We start from the raw sequence: 18,779 nt of genomic DNA, 5'->3' as shown, positions 1-18,779 counted from the left end.
TATTCTTAACAGTTTGAGGTTGATATTTTGATTGTGTATAAACATTTCAAACAAAAGACTTAAGAAACAAACTTGTTTGATTTGACATGTGACAAATCGTAAGGACTAATTTTATAATATCAAAACAAACATCATCATCGCCATAGATACTCTGATTAGGCTCTCTTAGTTTTAGCTGTTAAACTGCATATACAGGTTTCTTCGTGCCTCCTGTAAGATAGACACCACTTCTTCCCTTAAATTCATATGTCATGGTACATTATTACACATGGTACAAAATTTGCACCAAAGAAGCTTAATTTTATATTCAAATTCAAAACTCAACCCACAGTGAAATTGTAAGCATTTCAAAGTTTATATTTTGAATGCTTTGACAGTAATTTCTTGTTGTTGCTAATACTGGTGATGGTGGTGGTGGTGTTAATGTTGATGTTTAATGCAGCACTAGTACTACATACAACTACTACAAACAACACCACCAATGAATATCAGCAGCAGCAGCACCAGCAACCTCAACAAACTTGTAGCTTTTGAACACGATAAAAATACAAAAACAAAAAAGAAAGAAATAAAATAAAGAAACTGAAATATGTTAAAGAAATAAGAAACAAATTGTTTTCTTGAGTCTCTAGTCAAACCATCAAGCATTAGTCGTTATTAAGAAGTTGTACTAAGCTAACACGCTTTAAACTTAAGGTCTAAGCGTTAACTTAAAGTTGGTGGAGTTTAGCAAAAATATTCAAAAAATAAATTTCATAAAAATATTTAAAAATAAATTAAAAAAGTTTTAAATAAATAAAAAAAATCATTTAAAAAAGGCTGATATTTTAAATAATTTTTCTTTAAATTTAATTATAAAATAATAAACATATAACACAATAACAAAATGAAATTCTTCAACATGTGAGTGTTTAATTAAACTTGCATATAAAAATGTTTAATAGTAATTGAAATATTTTTTAAATTGAGAACATTATTATTACAAAAAAACTTTATATTTTTATAATTTTTAGTTTATTTGTGTGTTAATTGTATGTTTTTTATATTTATCTGTATAATTGTGTTGATTTAATGGTGTAGTTGTTGTTGTAATTGTTGCTGTTTAAGCTTTGGTGTGTTTTAAAGGACAAGGGTCATTTTCTCATAGCATTATGAGGTTTGTTGCTTGAGTCTTTTGTATTTTAGTTATTTGTTGTTACTGTTGTTATGTTGCATACAAGTTTTTGCTGTCATGTGATGGCGATGATGATGATGATGATGATGTTGGTGATGGTGATGATATTATAAAATTAGTCTTAACGATTTCGAAAAGTTAAATGTCAAATCAAACAAGTTTGTTTCTTAAGTCTTTTGTTTGAAATTTTTATACACAATAAAAATATCAACCTCAAATTGTAAAGAATAAACGTTGATCATAAAGCGGTATTTATAGCTGTTTAAAATACACACAATATTTATTTACGTTACTTCAAAAAGTACATATGTTTGAATTTGTTTAGTTAATATTTCTTTTAAATTATTTAAAATTTTAAGGGAATATTAATTTTATAGTTATTGGTATATATTGAAAGGTATGCTTAAATAGTGAAATCCGTTTTAACACTACTTCTGAATTAGTGATTTTAAAGCAATTTTTATGTCACTTTTAGAATAATATTAATAACTTCTTCAGAAGTAGTAAACATACAGTTTTCAATGGAGGTCTTAAGTGTCACTACTGTTACATTTTTATATTTTTAATCATAACTATAAGCAGTGTATCTGAACAATTAACTTTAGATTATTTTGAAAAAGTTTCACATTTCACACTACAAATTAAAGATTTCTAGTTAGAATTTGAATAAAGTTTTAAATTTATAAGATATTTTAAAAACTAGTGACAGATCTGTCTTAAAATATAAAAGAATAAGTATATGTTTCAAAAGCAATTTTCTGCAACTGCTCAGATTTACCTTTTAATTAATTTAAATAAATAATTAACAAGTTTAAGTTTCAAATGGATTTTGAAAATCATTTCAAGAATTTCAAAACATGCAATACAGTTTTAATTATCAGTCAATTATCAAGACAAGAAAATACAAACAAGTCATACTTAATATGTCACTTTGTATTAAGAAACAAAAACAATACTAGCAACAACAACAAAAACACACAAAGATATCTTTCAAGGTCGTTTGGATCAACTTTATCAAATTTTAAGAAAAAAAAAAAAAAAACAAAAACAAAACTCTCTTAATGCAGAAATACACACACATACATACAAATTCCCATAAATAAACAAAAAAGCCTAAAGTTGATTGGTTGCCTTAGTTTACTTACACATCTATAAAAAACCTATACATTCGCAATAATGACAACCAGAAAATGCTGCCGGTGTTCCACAACTTCTTAATTTATTTATTTATTGAATAGTTTTTTTTGTTTCTTAGAAACAAAACTGTCTGGTTTTGTTTTTTTTATATAAAAAAATGTTTATTCAGGCTTTAAATTATTATTGATGATTGAAAGAAAAAATTATTAATATTCATATGGAACTTAATATACACATACATAGATACATATCATTACATATCTGTGTAATCGTTAGGAGTCGTTATTTAAATTTAGTTTCATTTGTCTTAAATATATTTCATGGCAAAAATTGTTAGATTAATTACGAGTCTTTAATTTGAATTTTATTGAGACAACTACAACTACAATGACACACATAAACCTAAAACTTTAAAAGATTTTTTTCTCCAACTAACCTGTTAAATTAACAGCAGTTAGTGTAATTTGCTGGTTATTTCGGTAGGAGGGTGGACTTGATGTATTTTTTTATATTCACTTTAATCTTTTTGATTTTGCTATTAAAGCCGTTACCCAGAAATAATATTTATATTCTTATACAATTTATTTATTATTTTTTAAATCAAGTTTTTTAGTTTTTCTACTTGTTTCTTCTCATTTTTTCCATTAAGAAAACAGGATTTAATTTGGTTTTATTAGATTAGAAATGTTATTATTATGGTTGTTGTTAGCTGTTGTGTTTGTTTTTTTATTATGTAATAATTTTAGCTGAGTTCTAGAAATTATTGTTATTAAAATACTAGTGTTTATAATAATTTATAATTGGAAACAACTTGTGAAAGTCAAGTGAGGTAAAACATGACCAGGAAACTTAAGTTATCAAAAAGTATAAATTTAAATAATAATATTTCCTAGAAACTTTTTTGTTTAAAAGTAAGACATGTTATGAACATAGTCATATATAAAGAACTATGTAATAACGTAGCTGATTAATTAGGAATGGGTTCAGTGAAGTAGTTAATTTAAATAAATTTGGCAGAAATATTCCTCAAAACTATTACATGATTTAACGAAAATAACCGATGTATTCTGAAAGAAGTTCTGTTAACAAGTTGACAAGCCTACTGATTACTCAATAGATTAAAAAGCTTAACAATTAATGGTGTATATTAATCAAACATCGAAAAAATACTTTATTTGATAACGTTTTGTTGAAAATTTAGATTTTTATTTTTCTTATGCGGAGCATAGTGTTGGGACTAGGAAAAAAGATTGTGGAAGAGTAAATAGAGGAAATACACAAAGAAAAAAAGAAATATACACACCTGGTACCAAATTGACACCGAAGTGTTGTCAATAGTGGACTTACTACATTTGTTAACATTTACACAACGAATGTGTATAAAATCTCGTCAACGAGTGTTGTCTTATCTTTGCACTTTTCTGTATGCGGTCAAGTAGCTCCAAAATAGACATTAAACCTATGTTCCATATATAAGCGTTGTATTCCATTTAAGAAAAGCTTTATTTGACATTTGAAAAATTTGTTTTATTCAGTAGACATAAATTTGTTTTTGGTTACCAACAATATTAAGAGTTTCCGATTACATCCCTTATAAATATAGATTGCAACATTATTTGTCATGGATTTATGTGTTAAAAAGCTATGAGAATGACATACATGATACATAGACAAAACAGGAGGTAATGTTGAAAGTTGGACATCACAGAACTTTACTAATTTGAAACTCTTTAGGACTACTGAAAATTACTTTCGACCATATTTTCCATTGCACTTTATGGAGTTCGAACTTATCTCTATGAAATATTTATGAGAAAAAGTCTGTGATCTTAAAACTAGGAAAAAAATATCCTTGGGTTTTAACAAAATTAGTTCAATTTGTTGTAGATTATACCAAAGAAATGAAATATTAAGGACGAAACAAAAAAGTATATATTTTAAGAATTTATTTTAAAAGTCTATTGTTTTGTGGTCAACAAAATACTCACAAGATATTTGTGTAATGGATCCTTTATGGATTATAATCTGTGTAATTTATTCAAAATCAGGGGAACTTCACTGCAGATAAGTATATATGACTGTATGTGAATAAAAACAAAATATTGTTCCCTTAAAATACATGTAAAACTTTTTCCTAGAAATAGTTTAGTAAGGCAAGTCAAAACAAAAGACTTAGGCAAAAAACATGATTTCTATAGGTATTTTTATCAATTGTTTAAATGAAAAATGTGTCACCATTTTATACCACTAATTGGCCCGAAACATGTAATACTATGCAGTAAAAGTCAAATTTAAATAAAATATAGGTTTTCCCTGTCAACACCAGAAAGCAGGGAACAAATATTTAGGTTGTGACTGATACTTTATGTAAAAGGAATTATAAAATTTAAACATGTAACAAACATAAAAGTACATAACTTTAAAATAAGCAGATACTAAGTATTTTATACATAAAAAAATTTTCTGAAAATTTTCTAGTATTTTCTTTTTTTAAGGAAAAAAATTAAAAAAAGTTTATAGCGGTTTTTATTAGTCACGTTTTTAAATCGTGACTACAGAAGAAGAAGTTATAAATTTATGTTTTAAGTCATTTGCATAAAATAATACTTAGAAGTAAACTCGCAGTATATTAATAAAAAAGAGGTGGATTTTTGTTTACAAAAGATTTCAATCAGGGAATTTATAAATTTAATGTGATTTGACTATGGTTATATAACCGACAATTTGCAATTATTAAGTTTGTCATTTGTGAATAATAAAATCAAGGTCTTGAGTTATTTCTTTTGAAACTGAAACAAACTAAAAGCATATACATATATAGATCTGTTTTATGTAATAAACGTGCTTGGCATTTCTGTTTATAGAATGAAAAGAAAACAAATTGTCTCCAGATTAAATGGTTTCTAGAGACAACTTTGCATTTAAATTAAGTTAATGATGAGATGATTTTGTGGTTTTTCTAAAGAAGTTCTTTATCTACAATAAACTAAAGAAAGACTTAAGACACATGCATGATTTCATTATGACAACAAGACTTAAGACACATACTTGATTGGTGTATTTCATTTAATGGAAGCTTTTGTTGTTTTTACTATAATTCTGGTTAAAACCACCAGAGAAACAGACTTGCCTTAATATCAACACGTATGACATGTTTTTAATATTTTATATTTTTTTCATCTTTTCTAAGAAGCAGGATTTGTGTTGTTATTTTTGTTAATTGAATTTTTTGCAAAAAAATAACACAAAACTTCCGCATCTTGTTTATTCTTCTTTGGGAATTTTTATTATTATTATTTTTTTTTCAATAAACCTGTAAAATATTTAATATTTTATTAATGTTTTTCTAAACAAAAACCACTTTTTTCAATTTACTCAAAGTGATAACGATTTTGTTTTGTTTTTTGTTTGCATTAGTGTGTGTGTTTCAAAGATTATTAGCAGGAACCTGTTTTCTTATTTAAAATGCCACAAAACATCATTAAAGTTTTATAGAAAACTCTAGTTGTATGGTGTCTTATTATAAAAAAAGCTTTTGCAAAATAATTATTAAATTTTTATCCTCAAATTACGACCTTTGGCTTTCTAACATAGTTTTAGTATTTAGATTTTTTTGTGTGTAAAATCTTATTTACAGAATTCATTATTTATGACAATGTCATCTTAAATAACACCTTTTTGCTGGTAATTTATGGGGTATTTTTTTAACAACAATTACTGTTTGCTAAAAATAGTTTTGTAAAGAATTTTTATTAAAAAAAACTTTGCCATGAAATGAAGTCTAGTGGCAAGTGTTAGTGTGTGTTTAAGCACTAACTGTAAATAATGTAAAGTTAAATTGCATTTAAGCTTTTTCAATAGTAACTTTTATATAAAAACATACGTACAAATCAATGTATGTGAATGCATATATTTAAACATACATATGTAACTAAATGTTCAGCAGGCATGTGCTACTAATGCATTACAAACATTTTGAATTACAAATAGATTCTATTCAATCATATTTAAAATACCGGTTTTGTTTAGTTATTATTTGCATAATACTTACTTACATTGCTAAGTAACCAAACAGCCAAACGGCCAAATAGTCAATTGGCCATACATATGGCTTAAACAGCCAATCATGTCTACATACTTACAAAAATACTGATGTATGTATGTTCATGTGTATGCACATTTTTTACATTTGTTTGTCTACTTATATACATACATACTCATATATGTATGTACGTATGTATATGGGTCGTTTTAGTTTTGGTTTTTCTGTAATAAAGACAAGAAATAATCCGGTATAAAAGTAGAAAAAAAGTAAATATTATAACGAACGTCCTTGAGTTGTTACAAAAAAAATAATTTGTTTTATTGTGGTTTATTTGAAAGGACTTGAAAGTTTAATGAAGAAACAAAAACCCCAGCAGATCAAAGCAAAATATATATAAATAAATTTAACAAAAGCCGGTGGATTTTTTTTTAACAAGTTTGTTTTCAAAGTCTTTTGTTTTGTGTTTAGCAAATTTATAGCAATAAAAATATGTAATGATTTTCACCAAACACTTTATTTACTTAAGTTAAAAGATAATTTGAAAGATTTAAGCATACTTAGTAAAATAGATTAGAAATTATTGACATGATTAATCAAGTGATTAGGGTCTTATTCATAAACATTTATCAAAGGTTTATAAATCAAATTTTCATACAAAATTTGTTTAATAAACCTTTAATAAATGTTTATGAATAAGGCAGTTAGAATATAGAGTGAAATTAGAAAATAATGGGAGATAGTTTGGAAAAAAATAACATTCCCTTGATCTCTGATTTCGAATACTAGAATACAGGAATACAGAAAAGTTTCCCTCCCTCTCGTTTCTCTATAAAAAATCATGAATTAATAAATATTTTTTTCAATTTCAGTACCCTACTTTTTGTTATTTTTGCTTTGGCCTGCCACCTAAGTTTCACTGTAGCTGAAGATGGCAAACGTATTGCCTTAAGACGTCCCGTTGGTAAAGCCGCCAAAACATCAACAACCACAACAGAAGCTCCCGCTGAAGATGAAGAAGGTGATTACAACGAAAATGGTGAAGACAATCAATATCCCGATGAAGGTGAAGATTCTGCCTCAACAACTACCACCACCACAACAACAGAAACACCTAAGCGTATTGGACCCGTAATTAGACCTTTCCGTTCTAACGATGATTTCTTGAACTCCCTAAAGCGCAGACAAATGATTGCTAAGAAAAACAAATGTAAGTTTTAAATAAAAAACACATATATTTATAAATCTGAATAAACTAATAACAAATTATTAATTACAGCTGAAAAACCAGCACCTAGACCCAGCAAACCAGCAGCTTCCCAAGACTCACAAGAAGAAGCTGAAGAATCTGCTCCCGTAGCTGCTCCAGCTCCCGTCTCAAAAGGTTTCAACAAACCTAACTCAGCCTGTAAGTATAAAAAAATTCATATAATTAATAAAGTTGAACATTTATTTTGAAAAAACCTTTAATTTTTCCATTGAAATAGTGAGCCGCCGTAAATTGAACAAACCCTCAAAACCTGAACCAGTAGAAGATGCCGCCGCCGAAGAATCTGAACCAGAACAAAAAGAAGAAGCTAAACCCAAACGTCCTTTGGGCCGTTTAGCTTTAAGGAAACGCAATTAATTTAAATACCTTATTTAAAACCAATAACTTTTTTCAATTTGAAAACTTAAACTATTTTCAAAATTTGTACTCTTCTATTCTCTCTCTTCCTTAATTTCTCTCACATTCTCTCTCCCTCTCCTTTTTTTCTGGTGCTTTACCATTTTTAAGCAGAATTTGCCAAATCTTTAATCCGTTAGTCTCTATTTTGATTTGTTTATTATGTTTAAATCAAAATATTTTAAAACTTTCTTAATTTCTATTTTTATTTTTTTTTGTTTATTTTATTTCATTATTTTCAATTTATAACTTTTAGGTTTTAGTTTAAGTTAAAAGAAAACAAAGGAAATTAAAAATATGTATTTCTATTTTAGATTTTCACATTTTCCCCAAATGTAATTTTCCTGCTTTTTATTGTGTGAATTTGAGTATCTTTTTCTGTTCATGTGTGTTATAATATTATTTTTTATATTATACTATAAATATTTTATTTGTATATATTTCTTTTAAAATAAAAAACAACAACAAATCGATATTATTTATATTTTATTTAATTTTTAACTTGTAAAATAACAACAAGACGAATTTTCACTATAGGGTCAGTCAGCCGAAATTTATTTTATTGAAAAAAATATATCAGTTGAAAATCGAACAATTAAAAATGTTATATTCGGCTGTGCCGACTCTTGAATTTATATGGTCGGGTATGGCCGATATAATAATGAACCTAAAACCCCTATTCGGGGTATGGGGGTTATGCAAAATAATGGACCGATTCCAACCATGATGGACAGGCAGATTCTGACCCGATTGGCATATTTAAAGTATTAGTCAGAGAACGAAAAGTACAAAAAATATTTTCCTACATATCTGCATTAACTTAGGGTTCTATTTAAAAAACACAAAAAAGTCTCACTTTATACATAATTAATTTTATATTATTAGGTTCAATATTATAGAAAATTCAAAAAGTTCTTTTTGAAAAACGAAAAAGTATCAAAAAGTCCCCTTTTATGATCGACCATACTTCTGACTTATGCTTCGATATTCAATATTATTGAAAATACGGATAGTACTTTTTAAAGAGCGAAAACGTGCCAAAAAGTTCTTTTTGAAAAACGAAAAAGTATCAAAAAGTCCCCTTTTATGATCGACCATACTTCTGACTTATGCTTCGATATTCAATATTATTGAAAATACAGATAGTACTTTTTAAAGAGCGAAAACGTGCCAAAAAGTACCCTATAGGTACACAGAGACAGACGGACATAGCTTAAGTGGCTCCGTTAACTGTAAAGATGCGAATACACAAAGTACAAAGATATCGAATTCTATATTATTAAAATCGTAGATATGTTCATCTGTTATAAATTCCTTCCATATTTTGTTTATTTGATTGATATTCTTGTTTCAAATTATTTGAAACATTTTGTGTTTTTCATTTCAGTTTAAAAACCTGTCTTAATTTAATATTTTTCTTTTCAGTTTTAAAACATAATACAATATGTCCTCTGATGATTTACATTTTTTGACTATCAAAGGCGTTGATTATTCGGAATTGGATTTTCATGAAATTGATGAAAAACTAAGTAATTATGAAATAAATTAGTCAGCAACTGAAATAATTTATTAATTTTCTTCTAGAAAGCGAAATTCCCATCGAACTTAAGTATCAAATAAATAATGTTCTATCCCTGATCAAGGAAACCATAGAGAAATTAAAAATTTCCTTAATTTTACCCAAAATATTGGAAAATCCCAAAATATTACAGGAATATGTAAACCATACAAAATATAACAACTGTTTGAAATTGGTGCAAGACTATAGAACTAGACAAGTCAGCAGCTTTTTCTATATAAAAAACTCCCAAACAATTATTTACAATTCTTACAGAAAACACAATCTTTAATGGAAACTAAACAAAGTGATTATTATCTTTTGAAAATCATTGATTATTTCCAAGAAAATTATAAAATGCTTGAGGTTTTACCCAATTGGTTAGATGATATAGACAATACGGAAAAATGTTTATTGACAGCGTTTGAGGATGTTTATCAAGTGGCCCAAGAAAGATTTTATAGACCTGCCATGGCCGATTTGGCCAAAGAAAAACGTTTACATGAAGTTTATTTAGCTAATGAGGAGGTTAAAAAGAATATAAAAGGTATTATTCTTTTAAAAAAATCAATTTAGCTTACGGATAATTATTTCAGATATCTCTCGTAAAATTCAAAACAAAAAGTTAAATCGTCTTTGGAAAACTGCAGCCAAAACTGGGGTCATTAAGAAATTAGAAGAAGAGCTAGCCTTTCATCAATATGACAATAATTTATTTGTTAAACAGGAAATGTAAGATAACCATTTAACAGTTCACTTGTATATTCCTATATATATACATTTTTATAAATTAAACTTTAGTTCGAATAGTCATCGGGAAATACAACAAATAAATTTCAACTTCACAAACAAACAACAAGAACTTGAAGAAGAATTAGAAAAGGCTCGCTTAACTTATGAGCGTAAATTAAAAGAAGATTTGATACAAGAAAGAAATGTTCGTGATGAAAGGTTAGACTTTTCATACAGCAATAAAATATTACTTTTAATTTCTCCCTCTTCCCCTTTTAGAAATAAACTACAGCTACAATTACAATCCCTGATCGCTAAATATGATAAAACTATTTACGACAAATACAAAGAGGAAATAATCCTTCAAGAAGAGTATGATAAAGAAAAACAAGAATTTGATATTTTTCTTATAGAATATAAGCGCGAAGATGCCATATATGAAGAATTGGTGCGTAAAAAAGAATGCGAATTTCAGCAATTACATGAAGCCAAAATTCTTCTCTTCACTCATACTCGAGCTGCGAAAAAAATACAACGTTGGTGGAAAAAATATTTGCGTGCTCAAAAACAACTGCAAAAGAAAGCCGCTAAAACCAAAGAAAAAGTCAAAGAAAAAGATGACGGAGCTAAAGGAAAAACAATGGGAAAGAGTGGCAACAAGGAAGCTAACAAAAAAACCGGTGGGAAAGAAAAGAAGAAATAAAAATATGCAAAAAATATTGTAATATTTACAAACTTTTAAATATACACATATTTTAATTACTTTTTATTAAACAGTTTTTCTATCTACAATCTATTTAAATAATAGTTGTTGGATGTCATATCAGTTCTAAAATTTAGTATTTAGCGTTGACACAAACCTAAACGTTTGTAGACAAATGACAGGTGCTTTATTTTTCATCTGGCAACGTTGAGTTTATATTAAAACAAAAAATAGTGTAGACAAAATATCGATTATCGGTTTGTGTCTAAGATGTATTAAAACTTTCTAAATGAATCCGTTTGTATGTAGAGTATACAAGATAACTATAGATTAGACTATAAACTGACTTATAGACTAGACTATAGACTAGACTATAGACTAGACTAGACTATAGACTAGACTATAGACTAGACTATAGACTAGACTATAGACTAGACTATAGACTAGACTATAGACTAGACTATAGACTAGTTTTCAAATATCTTTCGCCATTACGTACGTTATTTTTATATAAAATACAATAAAAATGAAATGTTTTTTGAGATACATACATATGTGTGTATATTATAGTATATCTCCAGGTTATTGGAGTAAAACACATACGATCCACAAAAATTACATATTACACTCTTCTAACACTTATAAACAATTATTAACACACTGATTTTTGCTCTTACACACAGGCCTGCCAGATTATAACAAAATTTTTAATCAAAGTTTAAAGCAAATTTTTTTAGTTTTGAAAATATAGTAAGTTTTTTGTTAAATAAAAAATATTTATTTTATTTCATACAACTGTGAACTAAATTTAAGAAATTACTTGCACACTGTTGTATAATTATTATTATTATTATTATTATTCTTTATTAGATTATAATTTAATTATAAAGCTAATACAAATTATAGAGCACTAGCTTGTATAATTATTAATTCTAAATAAAAATATGAAAAATTTCGAATTCAAATTGGTGTATTAAAATTTTAACATAATTCAGAATTAAACCCAAAATTAAAAGCAATATTTTTCAAAAATCATGACGATCTGGCAGCTTTGCTTAGACACGATTTTTTTGTGAGCGTATATTGTTTGTGTAAAATTTAAAAATTTTGTTATCAATTTAATACAAAGTTTTCATATGTAGTTCTTTGCAAAACGATCGGCCAGTTTAATTTTGTCGCTTCCAGTGTGAAGAACAAAATTTATTTCTTTATTCTCGTTAAAATATTGCCGTGAATTGTGTAAAGTGTATTAAAAGTGTTGAATAAATTTATTAAAAAAATAAGAAAAATATATTTATTTTTTAAACTATAAAAGGTATGTTGGTCTTTGATTTGTATAAAGGATTAAATTCCTTTTTAGAACATGTATGTAGTATATACATATGTATATTTGTTATATTTATTAAAATCAGATGTTTTCTTTTTCGATTCTAATAAATATTTTTGTTATGCTAAACAAAAGATTATTTAAAATTTTGTTTCGTGTTTCAGTTTTGCAAAAAAACATTTGTTTGTTTTTTTTCATTATTATTTTATAACTAAATACTACAACAAATTATTTATTATTGATAAGTTAAAAAGTTCAGTTGTTATATTAATTTTTCTTAATTTAATTTTCAATTCATATTAAGGTCAATCATCGAGAATATGTTAGAAGAGACAAAATAAATTTGAATGAAAAAATACGTTTTTTTGTCTTTTTACATATTTTACATACAACCTAATAAAAGAGAATTGCCCCTATTTTTTAAATGTATGCTTGTGTGTGTACGTAGATGGATTTTGTATTTATTATTTTAACTTCTAATAGGGCGTTTAGATTTTTTATACATATTTGTAAAATATAAGTAAAAAATAAAATACATACAAACAAATTTACTGGAAAAAAACTAAGAAGTAAATTAATATTTAATTCCTTACCGGTGTTTACCAATAATTATATAATCATCAATTGATTATCGTTATCGTAAATCTTTTCGCTTGTTAATCTATATTTTATTTTTATTTCATATCTTTTTCAAAATTTTTAGTATTATGTTTATATTTACAGATATGACAGTAAATCGAGGTACAGGTGTCGATTTATATGGATAGTTTACTCATAGTTTTTTGCCTAATAATTTTTATTTTATTTTGACTAAAACACTTATGGATTTATGAACACTTTTTAATGATCCATTCTGTTCTGAACAGTCGCAATCGCACTGATAGTAGCAACTTTAGAATGATAACGTTATATGACATTTTGAAAAGTTTAGACAAATTAGAATCTAAATTAATTCATAAAAACATACACATATCTCTATATATTGTTTATGCAAAAGATTAATTAAGCGAACAAGAAACAAAAACAATTGCTTTAATAGGTATAAACATAAACAAAAAACGGTATATTTTAAATACCCTACAGTCAGTAAGTAGATGTGGGTGTACTCATTGAATAAAAACTTAAAATGATAAAATATAAATCCTTAAATTTTGAAGGTAGAGCTGTGGAAAATCGATCTTATCCTAAAAATTTTCATAAAATCTTTTTAACCTTGACTGATCAACAAAACCTATCCCAAATTACTTATGAATTATTAACATGAATTAGCACTTTTTTAATTTGTTCAGCTGGCTGTTGGCCAAAAAATCTTAAGCGCTTGACACACGACTTCATATACTATAGTATATACATACATGCACACACACATAAATATTTCAATTTAAAAAGAAAATAACAAGTGGCTAAACGATCAGCCAATTGGACACCAACAGGTTTTATTAAATTGTTGTTATAAACTAGAAGAAATGTTAATAAATGCCAAAAAGCCGGTAAAATATTTAATTTTTTTAAATAGACAAGTTTATTTTGTTGATAAAATGTTTAAGTAAGAAAACATCTTACGATATTTTGGTTAGAATTAAATAATAAGAATTTATTGTATAAGATTTTTAATACGTAATTTAGTTTAAAAAAACTCTGTCGCACTTTATACATTTTATATGAACGTGAAAAAAATATTAACAATTTATTTTGTTTACTTTTTTATAGTTGTGAAATAAACAAAGGCATTTTTATTTTAACACTATGAGTCCGCCAGCATTATTGAGCAAAGATTTGCCAGATATTGAGGTTAGTATGTTTACAATAAAGTCAAAAATTTATAATTTGAATTAATTCCAAAAAAATATATTGTTTTTAGAATCTTTTAAGTTTAAATCCTCGAGTGAAAACTAAATGCAACGCGGTGCCTACTACTGAAACCAAAGTCAATAAGAAACATTGGAAACGTAATCCTGACCGCAGTTGTGCTGTAAGTAACAAGTGTATACATTAAATTAAATGCCTTATTTAAAATCTTTTTAATTATATTTTTTCAAATATTTTTAGTCCGGACCTAAACTAAACAATGACTTTGAAGACATTAAACATACAACTCTTTCCGAAAGAGCTGCTCTTAAAGAGGCTGCCAGATGTTTAAAGTGTGCAGATGCTCCCTGTCAAAAATCCTGTCCTACACAATTGGATATTAAGAGTTTTATTACTAGTATTGCCAACAAAAACTATTATGGTGCTGCTAAGGCCATTTTCTCTGACAATCCCTTGGGTCTAACCTGTGGTATGGTGTGTCCAACCAGTGATTTGTGTGTGGGTGGTTGTAATCTCCAGGCCTCTGAAGAGGGACCCATTAACATTGGTGGTTTGCAGCAATATGCCACTGAAGTCTTTAAGCAAATGGGTGTTAGACAGATTGTTCCTCCCGGCATTAAGTCGCCTAAGCAGTTGGACAAGAAAATTGCCTTGTTGGGTGGTGGACCAGCCTCTTTGTCTTGTGCTACATTTTTGGGTCGGTTGGGTTATAAGAATATAACCATATACGAAAAGCGTTCCTATTTAGGTGGTTTGAGTTCATCGGAAATTCCTCAGTATAGATTGCCTGTGGATGTTGTCAATTTTGAAATACAGCTAGTTAAAGATTTGGGAGTTAAGATTGAAACTAATAGAGCTCTTTCTACTAAAGACTTAACCGTTCAGGTTAGTACTCCAAATATAAAACACTTTTAATATATTTGTTAATAAAAAAAGTTTTAATTTTTAGCAACTTCTTTCAACCGATCATGTGGTCTACTTAGGTATTGGTTTGCCAGAACCTAAATTAAATCCCATTTTCAAAGGTTTAGATGAGTCTATGGGTTTCTATACCTCCAAGAGTTTTCTACCTAAAGTAGCCGATGGTTCTAAGCCAGGACTTTGTGCTTGCAAGGCTAATCAAGCTTTACCCCAACTATTTGGCAATGTTATTGTCTTGGGCGCTGGTGATACAGCTTTCGATTGTGCCACTTCTGCCTTGAGATGTGGTGCCAAACGTGTATTTGTAGTGTTTCGTAAGGGTTCTTCTGGCATACGTGCCGTACCCGAAGAGGTCGAATTGGCTAGAGAAGAGAAATGTGAATTTTTACCTTATCTCTCACCACGCAAGGTATTGGTAAAGGATAATAAGATTACTGGCATGGAATTCTGTCGTACCGAACAGGATGAAAATGATCAATGGATAGAAGATGAAGAACAAATTACTAAGTTAAAAGCCAACTTCGTTATCTCTGCTTTTGGCTCTGGTCTATACGACATGGATGTAATAGAAGCTATGGCTCCTGTAGAATTGGACAAATGGAATATGCCCAAATTAAATTCCAAAACTCTACAAACTTCTGTGCCCCAAGTCTTTTGTGGTGGAGATTTAGCTGGCTCTGCTGATACTACCGTCGAATCGGTAAATGATGGCAAAATTGCTGCCTGGAGTATTCATTGTCATTTGGAAGGTTTGCCTTTGGACACACCGGCTGAGTTGCCTTTATTCTATACAGATATAGATAATGTTGATATTTCGGTAGAGATGTGCGGCATTAAGTTTGAAAATCCTTTCGGTTTAGCTTCAGCTCCACCCACTACAAGTGCTGCCATGATAAGAAGAGCCTTTGAACAAGGTTGGGGTTTCGTGGTAACCAAAACCTTTGGTCTTGATAAAGATTTGGTTACAAATGTTTCACCTCGTATTGTAAGAGGTACTACATCGGGCTATAACTATGGTCCCCAACAAGGTAGCTTCTTAAATATAGAATTGATTTCCGAAAAGAAACCAGAATATTGGTTCCGTGCCATAGCGGAGTTAAAGAGAGATTTTCCCACCAAAATTGTAATTGCCAGTATAATGTGTCAATATAATGAAGCAGATTGGACGGAAATGGCAACCAGAGCCGAAGCTTGTGGTTCAGATGCTTTGGAATTGAACTTATCATGTCCCCATGGTATGGGTGAATCTGGCATGGGTTTGGCCTGTGGTCAAGATCCTGTATTGGTAGAAAACATTTCCAAATGGGTACGTAAAGCGGTTAAAATACCCTTCTTTGTCAAATTGACACCCAATATTACCGATATTGTGGGTATTGCTATGGCTGCCCAAAGAGGCCAAGCTGATGGTGTATCAGCTATTAACACGGTACAAGGTTTAATGAGCCTTAAAGCTGATGCCTCGCCTTGGCCAGCAATTGGTGCTGAAAAGAAAACTACTTATGGTGGTGTGTCGGGAAATGCCACACGTCCCATGGCTCTAAGAGCTATATCATCCATAGCCAAAAAGTTGCCGGGTTTCCCCATCTTGGGCATTGGTGGTATAGACTCGGGAGAAGTGGCTTTGCAATTTTTACAAGCTGGTGCCACAGTTTTACAAGTTTGTTCTTCGGTGCAAAATCAAGATTTCACTTTGATCGAGGATTATTGTACAAGTTTAAAGGCTTTGTTGTATCTTAAAGCTAATCCACCACCAAATAATGCTGCCTTCTGGGATGGACAATCACCACCAACGCCTAAACATCAAAAGGGCAAACCCGTTATGCATTTAACTGGAGAAGGCAATAAGGTTTGTTGGAAAATTTATTCAAATAAATTTAATTCATCACGCGAGTATAATACTTTTGTTACGTTTTTTGTTATAGACTTTGGGATTCTTTGGTCCCTTTTTGAAGGAAAGAGAAGCAAAACTTGCGAAATTGCGCGAAGAAAAAGGTCCCATGTGGAAGATCGATAGTGGGGATGTTGATGTAAAGGTACAAAATGGTAATGGTCATGTACCACAACCAGCTCCTAAGGTTAAAGATGTTATAGGACGTGCATTGCCTCATATTGGCACCTACAAGAATTTGGATAATAAACAACAAAAAGTAGCCTTGATAGATGATGTAAGTAATGCCTTCTCCGCAATATTAACTTTTACTCAATTATTCTTATAAAATGTTATTTTATATTACAGGACTTGTGCATCAATTGTGGTAAATGTTATATGACTTGTGCTGATTCTGGTTATCAAGCTATTGAATTCGATCCTGTCACACATATACCACATATTAATGATGACTGTACTGGTTGCACTCTTTGTGTATCCGTGTGCCCCATTATCGATTGTATTACCATGGTACCAAAAACTATACCCCATGTTGTCAAACGTGGTTTGGGTGAAGAGAAAAATTTCTATACTCATGCTTTGAGTCCCGTTCAGTAAAAGTTAAACTTTTCGTTAAATATGTTAAATGTAAATTAGTAGTCAATAATAGGATTTTTTGTAATTATTAATAAAAAAATAATTAATTTAGTATATTAAATAAACATTTCAACAATTTATAGCTAAAAAATATAATTAATAAACGATTTTAATAAACTTATTTTAGTTTGTAATGTTTTATTAAGTTCCAATGTTGCCAAGCGAAAAAGTATTGATTTTATATATAATTGTTTTTGGTTGTAGTCTGTGCTAAGTTGTGATTATAGTATTGTATAACTTTTAGTGCAAATAAATAAGTGTAATAATCTTGAAAAATTATACTGATATGCATGTAATAATATTTAAAAATATGTTATTAACAATTTTTAAACCGTAAATTAAAATCAAATATTCACAAAAAGTTCAGAAATGATATTGTGGAAATAATCTTTAGTAGTCAGCAATTGGAATTCAAATATACCATTTTTAAAAGTTTATACTATAGACTGACTATCGAAAAAACTATACTATTGACTAGACTGGATACTAGACTATAGATTATACTATATACTATTTCAGCTGATTAAACGATAGCAGCAGTTTAAGATAATGGTTCTTAATCTGAAATAGTCGGTTTTTGTTTTACCAAAAGAAAATGTATTTATGTTTATACTTTTCAGAAACTAGTTTAAAATTTCTATACAAAACGATAGTAAATGTTGATATCTTACAAAATGCCCCTTACAAAAAAACAACATTAATTTTAAGGTTATGAATACAATAATCATAATAATTAATTCTTTATTTGATAATAATGATATTGTTTTAATCATTTAGTTTCACACATAATTACTTAATAATTCATTTCATTATTTGCTTTTTTAGATATTAAAATATTACAAATAAAAAAATGAGAAAAAATTAAAAAAATACTATAAATAATTTTTTTCATGTCTTAAGCAGAATATAAGCAATTTTTAGCAAAAATTCGCAAAATCATGAATTCAAAAAAAAATATATATATTTAAAAAAATATAAATAATAATTAAAAAATTTATATTGCAAAATAAATAACAAATGTGAATGATATAATTTTAAAATTATATTATTTTTATTATAAATTTTTTTTTATAAAATTGTGTGTATTTTTTTATGATGTTGTATTATAATTTATATAGTACACTATTAGATAATAAAGAGTGAGAACGAGGGGCGAGATGCAATTAATTGTTTAAACAAATTTTAG

The 18,779-nt window shown here is 28.2% G+C and overlaps 3 protein-coding genes across 3 annotated transcripts; all 3 read left to right on the top strand.

Moving 5' to 3' along the window:
* The first annotated feature begins 641 nt into the window (after nucleotides 1-641).
* On the top strand, nucleotides 642-8,492 carry LOC111674778 (translation initiation factor IF-2). Its single transcript, XM_023435429.2, has 4 exons — nucleotides 642-903; nucleotides 7,226-7,563; nucleotides 7,633-7,761; nucleotides 7,841-8,492. The coding sequence occupies exons 1-4, from the start codon at nucleotides 887-889 to the stop codon at nucleotides 7,978-7,980; spliced, it is 624 nt and encodes a 207-aa protein (XP_023291197.1). The 5' UTR covers nucleotides 642-886; the 3' UTR covers nucleotides 7,981-8,492.
* Nucleotides 8,493-9,270: 778 nt separating this feature from the next.
* LOC111674782 (GRIP and coiled-coil domain-containing protein-like) lies at nucleotides 9,271-11,083 on the top strand. The gene is made up of 6 exons (XM_046946850.1): nucleotides 9,271-9,548; nucleotides 9,604-9,797; nucleotides 9,854-10,124; nucleotides 10,174-10,309; nucleotides 10,379-10,528; nucleotides 10,589-11,083. Exons 1-6 carry the CDS (start codon nucleotides 9,464-9,466, stop codon nucleotides 11,010-11,012), a joined length of 1,260 nt encoding a protein of 419 aa, XP_046802806.1. The 5' UTR covers nucleotides 9,271-9,463; the 3' UTR covers nucleotides 11,013-11,083.
* A 1,098-nt stretch (nucleotides 11,084-12,181) lies between these two features.
* Nucleotides 12,182-17,654, top strand: LOC111674770 (dihydropyrimidine dehydrogenase [NADP(+)]). The gene is made up of 7 exons (XM_023435418.2): nucleotides 12,182-12,327; nucleotides 14,050-14,130; nucleotides 14,201-14,311; nucleotides 14,389-15,033; nucleotides 15,098-16,915; nucleotides 16,992-17,234; nucleotides 17,306-17,654. Exons 2-7 carry the CDS (start codon nucleotides 14,086-14,088, stop codon nucleotides 17,552-17,554), a joined length of 3,111 nt encoding a protein of 1,036 aa, XP_023291186.2. The 5' UTR covers nucleotides 12,182-12,327; nucleotides 14,050-14,085; the 3' UTR covers nucleotides 17,555-17,654.
* The last annotated feature ends 1,125 nt before the right edge of the window (nucleotides 17,655-18,779 follow it).

Source organism: Lucilia cuprina, chromosome 3 (genome assembly GCF_022045245.1).
Source record: "Lucilia cuprina isolate Lc7/37 chromosome 3, ASM2204524v1, whole genome shotgun sequence".
In the NCBI taxonomy this organism is placed as follows: Eukaryota; Metazoa; Arthropoda; class Insecta; order Diptera; family Calliphoridae; genus Lucilia; species Lucilia cuprina.
This window is presented reverse-complemented; position numbering and strand designations above follow the sequence as displayed.